Here is a 14,735-nt window from a genome sequence, read left to right as displayed (position 1 = left end):
CGCTCTCGACACAGGCCCAGGAGCCGTCATTCAGCCTGGGTAAAGTCCAACTCCCAACCGGAGGCGGTTCCGACGCCGAAACAGTGGTTAGGACAAACATTTATATGTACCTAGCCTAAAGCTCCGCATCAGCACCCCCTCCCCCAGACGTCAAGCCACCTGATTCCTAACGTGGTGACGAAAAACGTCTACTACACCAAGACTACCGAAGTAGCCAGACGCTGGAAGTCGTGAGTGACCTAGCCAAGCGTTGCTCACACTTCGCCGACCCTACTCCTAGTCGTGGAGGTTTAGACTCCGGTAACAAGAGTCGTCCTTTGGCTACCTGACAGGTGAGGTTCACCCTTACTCCAGGAATGGGGTTCACTTCCTCAAAGTTCATAGAGCCCCAGAACAAGACTCACCTTTCCTTTTGTACTCTCGCATCTCTATCCCTTAGCCTTCTTATGTCTCTTTTTTCTGTTTCTGCTTTCTCTTCTTTTTTTCTGCTCTTTTATGACGTTAGATGTAAATTGGCGTGGCTAACACTGCTTTCTCTTTCTTTTCTATCTCGGTCTTCTCGTTGTCGATATGACTTTAGATGTGCGTCGGTATAATGTAATGTGATGGGAGTTGTGATTTTTACTAATGTTTATCTTTTCTCTTTTCAGTCTGGCTTTTTTCTTGCTTCTAGCGTTCTTCCATGTTTCGTCCTTTTTGTGTCTCTTTTACCCATAATATTAGGCCGTCTCCTTACTCTATCTTTTTTACTATGTTAGGGTATAATTCCTTATTCCACTTCTTTTTTTTTTTTTATAGTCTTCAGTATTCCCTTCTTTCTCTGTATGCTGTCTCTCTTTAACTTCGTGCTGATTGTTTGAGATAGCGCTTTAGTTTTCCTTCTGTCAAATCTTTTCCTTTTCTATCTTATGTCTCCGTGGATAGGATCCTACGGTGTTGACCCGCGGAGGGATCCCTTCCCACCAGGTCGTGCAGTTACCCTCTCCTGGTTTCCTTCCATCTGGATCTTGGTCCTTACCTCCTCTATTATAGAGAAAAGCGACTGACCCTCGCGGAACCCTGAGGGTGGCAGGTTTCTGACTCTAACTACACCGGTCCCTTGTTCTTTTCAACTCCCGAGAGACTGTACCTTGACATGTGAGGCGCCTGGGCTGGTGCCTTATTCGCCTCTCTTCTACCTTACCACTTCTACCTTATTATTATAAATATTACTATATATTTTATAATAACGTTCAATTATTTTCATTATTTATTATGTATTACATTGATACTTATTACAATTGTAATTATTCTATGTTGTTAAGTGTTGTGGTTATTGACGTGAATAATAAATGACGATGTATGTATTATGTAATATTAATTGATAAATAATAATTTATCAGTTTGAGTAATGTATATACATTATGTTATTTATTTCTGAAGTAATAATTAATTCATACTTTATTTTTGTACAATGACTTTTTTACTATATGTTTTTTTTTTATATATGACTATCATATATAGTGGAATATTATCGTCGGTTCTTCACGAAACTTTTATTGTACAAATTAAAACATAGTTAATGTTCATATCATCACTGTTCAAATATTCCCTTTGGTCAGCATTGTTACAAATTGTAGAGTATACGTCGATCATCTTGTGCAAATTTTCCTTTATCTTTAACTTTTCATTAGTCTTCCGTGTTATGTCCTCTTTTCCTCTTACTGAATTTTTTTGTTACTTTTCTATGTTACATGGATTAATGACTTGGATTTATTTTGGTCTGAAATTAATTGGATTCTCTGTATACTTATTTACTCTGTGCTCTTTATTTTATTATTTTTTTTTCTTATTTAAATTATTTTTTATGTTAACGTGATAGTTGGCCTTAGGTTATGGCTTATTAAATATAGTTTGAAGGAATTCCAAAATATTTATTCTATTTTGTTATTATTAAAAAGTTTAATATTATTGCTTAACTAACTTCTAAACTCTTAATAGTGAGTTCGACCGTCGTTGACCAATTTATATATTTATTATTAATTCTTACACAATAACCCGAACAACCTTGTACTTAGAAAACTTGTCCTTATTAGAGTCTTTTTTATTGCATAGTTTCATTATTAACCATCCCATCTTTAAGACTTTAATTTTTATCTACCTCTATTCTAGTGGAATTCTTACATTAACTGGTTTTTCCAAATAGTTGTTTTCGATCGTTCTTACTTGGTTACTAACTTTTTTTCTCTTTCTATGGGTAGTTACCAAATTGATGTAAAGTTACTAATTCTCTGGAACTCTTTCAATGCACGATTCATGATCTTCACGGAAAAACAATGATTTCAGCTATTTTTACTATAAGTTCATGTGTTCCATATTTACTCGTTTCAGTAAGTTGGTATGTACGGACTGCATAGGACGATGTATTTCGCTTTGGAATGGTCTGTCATTTGGTTGGTTGCCTCAAAAATAAAGTTAACGTCGGACAGGTGGCGAATGGGAGAGAGTGGTGCATAGTGGCGGAGTAATGACATATTACGTTTTATAGGACTGGGTGGCTGCCGCGGGAAAAGAAACTTCAAGGTGCCAATATTCCCTCAGAGATTGGATGGCCCTGAGTAGAGACCCCCTCACCCCATACTCCCGCAGCACCTCCCACAGTGACTCCCTGGGAACTCGGTCATACGCCTTCTCCAAGTCTACAAAACACATGTAGACTGGATGAGCGTACTCCCAGGCCCCCTCCAGGATCCTTGCGAGAGTAAAAAGCTGATCCGTCGTTCCACGACCAGGACGGAATCCGCATTGTTCCTCCTCAATCTGAGGTTCGACAATCGGCCTGACCCTCCTCCTAAATATAATTGTAAATAATAATAATAATAATAGTAATTGTAGTAGTAGCAGTAATACTAATGGTATAGTATGATTATGATTATTATTATGATGATTATTATTGTTTGTATTCTTATTATTACTATTATTATAAATGACCTGAAGTGCACCAAAGCTGCACTCTAACACACAGTTTTATGTCAAAAGTATATAATAATATTATAACCATTGTTATAGTGTTAAAACGTCTATTATACAAAATATCACTGGTTCGAAACAAGCCACATTTAGTCGGTATCTTTGGTGACCGCAGACATGATTACATCTTGTCACTCATTTCCTTTTCCCTCTGACCTTGGCTCTAACCGTACGACCTTCTTGTCTCCGCAGTGTGTGACAGCCAGTGCCTGACGTGCGACATGCCCGGTGTGTGTACATCCTGCCGCGACCCAGCCAAGGTGCTGCTGTTCGGAGAGTGCCAGTATGACAGCTGCGCCCATCAGTACTACCTCAACACCAGCACCCGGGCCTGCAGAGGTAAGCCATCGCAACCCAACACACACTGCAGCACACAGCGAGGGGAAACACTGGATTGATAATGAGGATGTAGTTCGCCCTTTATGATACCCATAAATTACTCTCCATCTATATTGCATGTACTGCAGTGTGCTACATTGACTTTATGGGGTCCATTGATCAAGTCATAAACTGTGGGACCAGATATGCAAATCCCAAACATTATGTGTGCGTTACAACTCCGTATGAAATCTTGCAGCCTGCAGAGAAGGTGATGAATGGGCCTCAGAGGAACCATGTCCAGTCTGAATACCTCGTCTTTTTTTCACTTTGCATGCAATAACTCTGCCTATATATTTAATGACCCACTAACCGCCCCAGACCACATTCTGTCTGACTGAATCTCGCTCCGCATTATCGCCAACCCGCAAATAAGATGTGTGAAAATGTGTCCCGCTTCTTTTTCTCCTGGATGGGATTTATGTTCAGAATGCGAGCCGCCCAACTGTGTTGTCACACTGGCTTAACACAGATATCCACTTTAATTCACAGAAAGCCATTTCATGTGGAGCTTACATCACCTTGCAGACTTGCCTTTATCAGCGATTTGGTTCAATGTAATGGGATTTGACGATGTATCAGGGGCCCAAAGGAACCTGCCCCTGAGGTGGACCCACAGCTTCCCATGTCTGACACGAGATTAGAAACTAAGCTGACCGCTAGAGGCTAAATTCCCAGTTTGATTTCCTGTGAGGCAGCTAGCAGCGCCTTTCAGCTCGACAGGTGGTTGTAGCCATCGACGTTCTATTCATCCCCCCAGCTAGCCGCAGCCGCTGCCCGGGTAATCCACTGAACCTTAGATGAACCCAGAGCATTGGGAAGCAACACTGCATTCTGCTTCATGAAAACTCCCAGGCCTTTGAGGAGAACCTTTGGGAGCTCTCACTTGCAACCACAGGGGAAAGTTTCCTGAGAGAATCTCTTATAAACCTGTCAGCACTTCTATCAACAACCCACATCGGTTTGGATTAATCACTGATATATTTCTAGGGAGGAACCCCTAATTTGCCTCCTCAGAATCCTCAGGAAAAACCCTGTGGAGACCTCTGCTGTTTTTTTTTTACCGCAAATGTAGGCAATAGACAAAGTGAGAGAAAATGTGAAAAAACGTTGAGAAGTGAATGAGTTAAAGAGTGTTTACCTGCAGGAATCAAAATGGATGTGTCCTTTAAGAGAATTGAGGATGTGACTGAGGGGGAAATATAAAATGTTGAACACACAGTAACATCTTAAGGCATATCTTATCCCAATGTTGATCAGTGAGTCCCTCCAATCAACAGAAAGATGGATTGCCATGCACTTTAGAAAAACTGATCTTGGTTCCAAGACAATTTATCCTGAGGACTTTTGCGATCCTCTGATTTTTCTTTGAATAAATCAGCAGATTAACAGTTTTTGTTCTTGAGTGAAATTTCCCGACAACTATCACACTTAGCCATGACATTTGGTGTATGCATTACTGTGAACAGAGATGAATAATTATCGTTTGGTTATGACATCATAAACCTTAGTTACAAGGACATTTACTGTGGCCTATTTATTGATTTAAAGGATAAAATACATACTTTTATCCATCTTGCAATCTCTCTTACTTTACAATGAGCAGAATACTTTTCAATGTTATAAGTTATTATAACATTTTACATTACAAGTATATATTCTGTTTTACATGGCCTAGTGATTACTCAATTCTGATTGGTCATTTGGACATTTCAGAGGTTTTTAATACTCGATAACTCACCGCTGCTAAGCAAAATAATGACAGTTGCTAAGGAGGATCAAAGAGCATTGGACGTCAGAGAAATCTGAGTATTTTTTCTTAGCAGAAGAAATACGATAATGCTTTAGTCAATCAAATCATTTTCAATTCATATTGTGAGTCAAGTCGTTGGTTTATTTAGTATGTGGCCGTGTATTAAATGGATCCCTTACTTATATAATGCCCCCCTGCTTACTCTGTAATTGCTGAGAATGCGTCATCTCTCTTGATTTAGTTTTAATAAAAACCTAGCAGCTCACACAAACACAGAGTTGTATTCATCCTACAGTAATTGTGTTTAATTCTCTTGTCAATATGAACGGAGGGCAGCACAACGCACACCAGATGTGCAGCTGATAAGAGAGAAAGGGGAAAAACACAATTAGGTTTAGAATAAATCCCTCTGATGAAAATAATGTGTTAATCTCTTTATTTCTCTCCCCCCTCCCTCTCTTCTGCTCTCACCTTTTGCTCTCGCCTTCAAAATCCCCTCATGTCTAATCCCACTGTCCCGCTTAAAAACACGCTATCCTCCTCCTCCTCCTCCTCCTCCTCCCCATGTGCCTCCCTCCATCCCGTCTCCAGAGTGCGACTGGAGCTGCAACGCCTGTAAAGGTCCTCTGAGGACAGACTGCCTGCTGTGCATGGAGGGACATGTGCTGCAGGATGGACTGTGCACCCAGGGGTGCTCCACTGGCTTCTATCGAGACGGGGACAAATGCCTCGGTCAGTGCAACACAATCAGAATCCTTCTTTTGCCCTCTGTCTGCATATTAAGCACTTGAAGTTGCTTTTCTTAAAGGTCTCAGATTATGCAAAATCCACTTTTTCATAAACATGTGTCCCCTCTGTGTGAAGAGGTTCAGAAAGTTTCAGGAAAAAAGATTCTCTCTCTTTTTGTCCTGATCCATTTATATAAAAACCTGTCTGAAAATGAGCTGATCCGATTTTGGCCACTTTATGATGTCATAACTATTTTTTGGCTTGTGTAACCATTAGCCAATCAGCAACCAAGGTAACCCCCCCCCCCCCTCCCCACCTTATCACCTGAATCTTCGTAGAGCACCATTGAGTTCTTTGTAACCAAATATCTCTCTGAGGGGCGTGGGGAATGGCTCCTTATTTTCATCTGAAGTAACAGACAGAGAATCAGCACTTTGGAAACAGGGCTGAAACAGAGGGGATTATGGGATGCTACAATGATCTGTTTGGTATTTGGAGCCAGACACTTCAGAGACATGTTTTGTATTTACCGGACACCTATAATATATTGATGAAAAACAGTATAATAGGGGATCTTTAATTAAAGTACAAGTACCTCAGAATTGTTCTTCAGAACAGTACTTGAGTAAATGTACTTAGTTACTTTACGCTGGTTTTAATGCTCTCAGTGTGTTGTATGTGTCCTTGTCAGGCTGTGATGATCACTGCACTGAGTGTCAGGGTCCAGGACAGTGCCATATGTGCCAGCCTCCCTACGCCACCCTGCAGGGTCAGTGTGTGCTGGAATGTGGCCGGAACTACTTCCTGGAAGCCTCCTCGCAGATTTGCAAACGTAAGACTTTGATGAATGCTACCCTTTTCTACATCTGGCCTATTTTGGAGTCAAAGGCATGATTTCAAAAGGTTTTCTGTGCTGGGGAAGTTTACATTTTAGAAATAAAACAAAGAATAAACATTCCTTATAGCGCTTTTGAGGAAATGAAAGAAATAATTTTACGTAGAAATGTGAGAATGAAAATATGTACGGTTTGGATTAAATACCCTACCAGGACAAAAAAGTATGAATCAAACATTCCTTCTAACACTGACTCATCTGCATCCTATTTAGCTTGCTCGTCCGACTGTGTGCTGTGTGACGGGGTTGGACGCTGCAGTGCGTGTCGTGACCAAACCTTCCTCATGGAAGGATACTGCACGCCCAACTGTGGACACGGATTCTACGCAGACCAAAAGACCAGGACCTGCCACGGTAATAACATGATGTCTGCTTTAAAGAGGGCCTAGAATGCGTTTTGGGGTTCTCCCTTTCCTGTAGTGTGTATATAGGTTTCTGTGCATGTAAATGGTCTGCAACGGCTAAGATACTGAAGTTCTCTCCAAAGGGGGTTTCTCTCCCACACTCTCCCAAATAAAGTTGTTTAAGTAAAAGACAAGTTGAAGTTAACTTGTTTTATTTAGTTTTTATAGAGCACATTCTTTTTACTGTGCATATAATTTGAAATATCGTATCATATTGCCCTTCATTAACATACATTATTTTATATTCCTACACAGAACTGTACAGCTATTTTTTTGAATTGTTGATTTTTTAAAATATTATACCAGAAATGTGTCATATGAAACACTGAAGCAAATTCTTTGTTTGTAAAAGCCTACTTAGTATAAATATGTTTCTGTTATATAACACAGGTTAATATCCACTTTAAAATCGGGCTCATCCGACAGCAGTCCAAATAACACTATGGTGAGGGCAAAAAAGCCACATAAATATTGCAAGTTAACCTCAACGTCACTTAAAAACAAATCCACATGGCTGGTTGCTAGGCAACAGGCTGGTTAACTAAGGCATAAAAGAAAAATCCCAAAGTCTAATGCTGTGTGAGGTATGGTTGTTAAATGTTAATGTTCCCCCTAAGCAGCAGCTCCTGTAGTGAAATATCTGTCCTGTTCTGCCTGTCTGATTAATTTAACAGCAACACATACACGATCGTTGCTAATTTACAATTGATCTAGAGCAAGTCACCTAATGCTGCGATCCTCTTGTGCAAACAATGGAACAGTATCTGGTTCCTGGCTGAAACTCACTAGTAGAGAACAAACATCCAGTTTTGTTTTCCAACTGGCACAAAGGAGATTTAATGAGGAAATTAGCTTGATTGACAGGTTGCTGCTCTGCTACACTGAAGGCAGGGCTGTTGCTGCTCCCTGAAGACCGATAGGCTTATTAATAAGCTGTCAATCACAGATACAATACAACTTCTATATTCTTCCTCAAGAGTTATATTCAAGTTTTTTAAAGTTTAGCTCGTTTTAGCTGAAAAAAACGTTTGCAGCTTTTTCAAATGTGTTTGAATTTGAACATTGTGTTGAAGGACTTAAAGGATCAGGAGGTACACATTGAGGAGGAATATTTAATATTTATTGGTGCATTACAACAGCCTTGATTTGAGTTTTGAGATTTGAGCATAGCTACTTTTGAGGGATTTCTTCCACACAGCTCTCAACATCGAGATGGCTAAGCAGGTGTTAGCAGCTAAAGGTGTTAGCAACTAAAGCTATTAGCAGCTATGGGTGTTTGCAGCCAACGATGTTAGCAGGCAATGATATTAGCATTTAACTGTTTGAGCAGCTAATGGTGTTAGCAGATACAGCATAAGAATTAATTTAGAGGTATGTCTGGCTACATGAGAATTAGTGCCTGGAGGGGGGCATTCAAATGATCATTCTTTTCACGTCAAATATTTAGATTCAGGGAGATTCTTCATTGATACATTTTTTTTTAATAAAAAACAGATATCAAACTTAAACTTAGCCAGTCAGAGCTAGATTTGAAACATAAGCAGTTATTGAAGGCCACAACATAATTAGTAGTAAAAAGTGTATTTCAGCTACGTGGCTCCTTTTTAAATGAACTTTTCAGGTTCAGTTTTTTACAGAATATATTGTTTACATTTACTTGCGACATTATTAGTGTCCTCTTTGTAAATGGTTTCCTGAATAACAGTGTAAAATTGTTCATTGACTGCAGAGTCGGGTCATTAGAGGAATCTTGTACTTTTATGTTCAAACAGAGCTCGTCGATGCCTGAGGCCTTCACAATCAGACTGGTTGTGAGATGATTTATGAAACTTGACAAAGCATAGTTATAATAGAGAATTATATTATCATGCACCATTTTAGATAAATGCTTTCTTCTTGTGATATAATGAAAAATGTCCAGCCTTAAGGCTCTAACTTATCCACAACAAATTTGCTTTGTTTGTTGGTTGTTTTTCATTTTTATTCGTGCCAGCCAAGAAAAAAGTAGAAAGCTAGTGCTTTTAATTATAGTCCTTTCTCATTTGTGAGTTTATTTACATGGCCGAAAGTTTGAGATGTTAGAGTGCCTCTGGCATCATTAGAGGAGATATAATGAGATTACATTATGGCTTCTCAAAAGAGCTGATCTTTAAAAAATACCCGAACAAAGTCAATTCTAATTAAGGCCAACTTTTAAAATGCCACGCAAAGACCGAGATGTTTTGCTTATATTTCACCAGCCATCTTTCACGCACGCACGCACGCACGCACGCACGCACGCACGCACGCACGCACGCGCGCGCACACACACACACACACACACACACACACACACACACACACACACTTTTTTACTTCATAACCTTTTGTCATTCCTACACCCACTCACAGTCTGATCCAGCTTCAATTTTAATTGGATAAATATCAGGATTTGAAATGTGTTAACATGTAACAATTTGAGTAATTAGAGGCTGTCATATAATAACAATGCCCTGTCTTTATACATTCCAATGACTTAAATCTCAATATTTGTCTTCCCTCTTAATGTCTTACTTTTATTTTATATATCAATCATTATTATTATAGTTTATAACTCCTACTCCTTCTTCACCTATCAAGGTCATAAGAATTGTCAGCAATACAAGAGATCATTCATTCCGGTTTCATTTCTTCTTATCCTCCCTCTTTCTCTCAGGTAACACCCACCCCCCTGCCCTCCAGGTGAACGGCTCCCTGCTGGTTCCCCTCAGTGGGATTTCCCCGCTGGCCCCCAGCCTGCTGCAGGTGAGGGACCCCGACAGTCCGCCTGAGCGGCTTGTCTTCCAGCTCGTTCAGATCCCGAGTAACGGAGAGCTGGTCCTGTTCAGAGGGGAGGAAGGAGAGGGGAAGGAAGGCCGAGACCTAACCAGGGACGACACCTTCACCTGGGCGGAGCTGAGGACGGGCCGGGTCCGCTTCAGGCACCAAAGAGAAAAAGCTAGGTCAGTGGATCGGATTCTTCCGAGGTTTATGGAGTTGGGAAATGTTTACGGAAACCCAAAAACTGTTATGACCTAATAGTAAATAATCAGTTCTTCAACCGAAGAGTGAGGACTTCATTTCAGAGTTGCTTTTTGGCTGTGAAATCGGAAAAAAAAAACATAATTCAACAGGCAGAAAATCCAATTGGTACCCCCAGAGAAGCCAGGAATACACTGCAAAGAAATTGAGCCACAAGTTAATTAAAAAAAAAATCTGAAAATGTCTTAGAGCCCTCGCTCACTGTATGAAAGCAACTCTATTTGTTGTGTTTCTCCACATATTGACTCATGATGTCCTTTAATTAGTCTGCATCTGGTATGAAAAATATTTTTTTATTTTTACTTTTAATTTATGACTTTTTAAAATTCATTTGAAACAGATTGTCTTCATCCTCTCATTCCACGAATACCCTGACATTCCATCTTTGCTGTCATTCGCCTAGCCATCTGTCGTCGGTTTTAATCATCCAGCTTCTTGGTTGGAAATGTAATTTCCATTAACCTACACACGAACTGGAGATGCATTACATTAAAACTTCTTATCTAATAATGGCCACATTTACATGATTAGCCAGTGTAAACCTTGGTGCCAGAGATAAAAGAGGAGGCACATTTTTATTATTGAAGGAATTAATACTGCCTCTTTAGGGCTCAGTCTGAAAACAATTCCCTAACTACAGCTATTATGCTAAATCCTCAAACAAGTCTATGAAATGTTGAGTTTTGGCCCAATGTCCGTTTATCCAATAGGAATCAACGTATTTAACACAATAGTCTATCCTGATTCAGCTGCTGTGGCCTCAAATGTAGGCATGCTAGGGAATTACTAAAATATGGTCCACTGCCCAGTGTTGAGCTACTAGATTAAGCTAATCTGCATATTATAACTGTATTTGTCAAATGATGTGAAGTGGAGAAAACAGAGACACACGCAAAATGCTCTCATGTTTGATTCTCTTCAGAGTCCAAGAGAGAGAGAAACATTTCCTATTCATGACGGGCACTATGGATACAAGATACAGCTAATAATATAATCCTCAGATTGGGTAGGCAGTTTAAGATGAGATAAATTGTTTCCTAAAGAGCTGTTTTTATTCAGTACTTCATCATCAGCACATGTCAATTGACTGCCTTTGTTTTATGTCACAAGTGGCATATTTTACCATTGGGGACACAGATCAAAAGCTGCTTCCCTTTTGTCTCAAGGCTTTTATGGCATTAAATAACACCCATTTAAATAAAATGAATGATGCACCAAATATACTAGGCGCATTTATAACCTGCACATTAAATTAAACGTATTATTTCTATGGCAATATGGCGGAAATATATTCATTGTGTTACTTTAACAATCTGTCCAATAAATCTTTAATGGGCCACTGTTATTCAACCTATGAATACACCTACTACGCTGTACAAATCCTCAATTATATCTCATATCTGTTACCAGGAACTGTAATTCAAAAAGAGTTTTATCATTGTTGAAAGGCAATGCGACAATGTGTTATATGATGGATGCATTTTAAAGAGGAACTTTTTTATGTAAGCTGGCCTAGTTTTCCATAGAGATGCTGCCTTGTTGTACATACATTCCACAGATGGCGTGTGAAAACCAACATAAAGGGTTTGAGAAAGGTTGGGGCCACCAAAAGCCTCCAGAACAGCTTCCCTTTCATACACTCTCCAAGACGCTGTGAGATCACCTCAAAACTATTCAGCCCGCGTGACTTCTGTGCAAGCGTCAGCACACAGTTCAACTCAATTCAGGAAAAATGAACAAAATGCGAGCTTTAATGACAAAAAAGCTACTTCCACAAAAACAAACTAAAAGAACACAGTGTATCATGAGGAACAAAGACCGGAGCTAGTGAGGTGAAATAGGATGTAATAAAATAAAAAATGTAAAGTCAGAAAGTTGATATATAACACTATTTATCCAGCATCTTAACAAAAAAAATGAGGGAACCTACGTGGAAACAGACATAATACCCATTACATTAGACAAAGGCTAAAAAGGGGTATTGTTAGGCTTTTTGGGGTTCTCCCTTTCCTGTTGTGTTTTTGTGCATGTAAATGGTCTGCACAGGTTAAAATCCCTGTGTTCTATTTCGTATATGGCTTCGCCCTCTAAGGCTATCGCTATTGGGTAATCCCCCTGCGCCCCCGCGCAGCACTGAAACACTTGTAGTCCACGCCCACCCGCAAGGTGGGCCCCACCCTCGGGCCTCCTTCCGGTATAAATAGGAAGGTGGCCCGGCAATCTGCTCCCTCTTTTTTTCAGCAAACCACCGTTACTGAAGCACAAGAGACACTTCAATTGCAAAGTAAACATGAGTAACAATTGTGTGAGAGATTGTCCCTCGTGTGGCTCTGGGTTCATAATGAGTTATGACCAGCAGAGATAAAAGCAGTATGCGAATCCTGCCGGGGGTCAGTGCACGCGTACGCTGCTCTAAACCAGCAGGTAGCATGCACTGCGCTCGTCTCCCCTCGGGCGACAGGAAGCGGAGAGCGGACACTCTTGCTGCTGTGGCCGAGGAGGACGATTGGCCCGTCCAGGCTTACGAGCCCGCGGACGGGGCCTCGTGTCCCTGGGGCCGAGTGCCGGTCAGGAGTCCGACAACTCCTGCCCCGCCTCCCTCCACGGTTCACCGTTCGGTTCTCCCCTCCCTCCTCTCCCCCGGACGGGGGAGACAGAGTCGGAGCAGGGTGCCAGCTTGGCGGCCGAACATGCTTTCCCCCTCTCCGTCACCACAGCGCGGCGGCGTCTGTTACGGAGACGGCCAGAAAAGTGCTACTGGACGCTCCAATCAGCCCGGACGGGCTGTTCGGACCCCAGTTCCACGCCATGGTGGAGTCCATGAAGACGGCCGCGGAACAGGTGGACGGCATTCGCCCAGCGCATGTTACAAGCTTGGGCTCCAGTCGGCTTGAGCTGCCACAGCGGCACCGGAACGCCCGCAGGCAGCCGCGGCCGTCCACGGCGGCACCAGGAGGCCGCAAGGCGGGCAGAGGACGCCCCACAGCAACCCCCCCCGGCGGCTGCAGGGCTCGCGTCCAACGTCTCCGCTCCCCGCGCCACCCCAGAGACAGGGTGCTCCCGAGGGCGGGCAGTCCAAATGGAAGTTGAGGCTCCCCCGCCCTGGTCGGCGCTCCGCGAGAGCCTGCGGAGGAAGCCGGCAGCGCGGTAATTAAGGCCGCAGCTGCCTGCCACTAATCTGTTGATTTAAGTAGACAGCAGGGCTCTCCTGCAGAGCTTGCTGGTTTTTAACCTATCGGTTAACTAAACCTGCAGAGCGCTCTGCGGCCATTCCTCTGTCTGTCCGAGATACGCCTGCCGCCCCTAGCACACCAACGGTCATTAAACCCATTGAGGCGCCGGGTATATACACGCCTCATGTGGACAGCCACTGCACCACCACCTCCACTCATCCCTGAGCCTGTTCACCGCTCATGATGCAGGCCGGAGTGAAAAACGCAGCGTGTGGAGGTTTCCTCGCAGCCCTTTCGCTTCCACGGGCAAGCGGGCGGCGAGGGCCAATGCCCCGCCTCCTCTCCACGGTCCTTTTCAACCGTTTCGGTTTCCCCCCCCTCAACTCCCCTCTCCCCGCCGGAACGGGGGGCGAAGACAGGAGTCGCGGAGCAGGGTGTTGCCAGCTTGGCCGGGCCGAACATGCTTTCCCCCTCCTCTCCGTCACCACAGCGCGGCGGAGTCTGTTACGGAGATGGCCCAGAAGTGCTACTGGACAGCTCCAATCAGCCACCGGACGGGCTGTTTCGGCACCAACCCCCAAGTCATCGAAGCGGGGCCCGCCGGAACAGGTCAGGTGGAACGGCATTCGCCAGCATGTCAGCTGGCCACAGTTCGGCTGAGCTGGCCACAGCGGCACCAACACCTGCAGCAGTCGCGGCGTCCACCGCGGCCAGCAGGAGGCCGCGCAGCGATGAGCACCCACAGCACCGCCCCGCGGCTGCCAGGGGCTCCGGTCCACGTCTCCGCTCCCCCGCGCACCCCAGAGACAGGGGTCTCCGGGCCGGCCCCGAGTACAAGGGGAGTGAAGGCTCCCCCGCTCCTGGTCTGGCTTCCGGCGAGAGCCTCCCGAGAAGAGTCGGAGTGTAATCAAGCCCGGCTGCAGCTACACGTCTGTTGATTAAGTAGACAGCAGGGCTCCCTGCAGAAGCACGCTGGCTGGTTTTACCTATCGGCGGTTTAATAAAACCTGCAGAATCTCGCAGGCCATTCCCGTCCGAGATACCCATGCCTACATACGGTCATAATAACCCATGCAGCGCCGGGTATAACGCCTCATGGGGACAGCACTGCCACACCTCACTCATCCCCTGAGCGTGTACACGTCCTCATGATGACAGCCGCGAGCTGAAACGCCAGCGCTTGGGAGTTTCCTCGCAGCCCCTTTCGCCTCACGGTGCCCAGCGGCGGCGATGGGCAATGCGTTGGCTGTCACCATGACGACCATTACAGCCACATCACAGAGAAGCCAGAACGGGGGAATGTGAGCCAGGTATCCAGGCTGAGTGGCACCCCC

At 43.4% G+C, this 14,735-nt stretch overlaps 1 protein-coding gene across 1 annotated transcript in view; it reads left to right on the top strand.

Annotated features, from left to right (window-relative positions):
- Window positions 1-3,205: 3,205 nt before the first annotated feature.
- Window positions 3,206-14,735, top strand: part of LOC104961863 (extracellular matrix protein FRAS1-like) — a gene marked incomplete at its 3' end in the record, with an annotated part of 65,222 nt that continues 53,692 nt past the window's right edge. The window contains exons 1-5 of the mRNA XM_010790208.1: window positions 3,206-3,348; window positions 5,732-5,872; window positions 6,561-6,701; window positions 6,978-7,118; window positions 9,864-10,149. Coding sequence (XP_010788510.1) covers window positions 3,231-3,348; window positions 5,732-5,872; window positions 6,561-6,701; window positions 6,978-7,118; window positions 9,864-10,149 — 827 coding nt within the window. The remainder of the gene's footprint in view (window positions 3,349-5,731; window positions 5,873-6,560; window positions 6,702-6,977; window positions 7,119-9,863; window positions 10,150-14,735) is intronic.

This window comes from Notothenia coriiceps, unplaced genomic scaffold (assembly GCF_000735185.1).
Source record: "Notothenia coriiceps isolate Sejong01 unplaced genomic scaffold, NC01 NC01_scaffold00033885, whole genome shotgun sequence".
Taxonomy (NCBI): domain Eukaryota; kingdom Metazoa; phylum Chordata; class Actinopteri; order Perciformes; family Nototheniidae; genus Notothenia; species Notothenia coriiceps.
The sequence above is the reverse complement of the archived record's forward strand: the minus strand, read 5'-3'. Positions and strand labels throughout refer to the sequence as shown.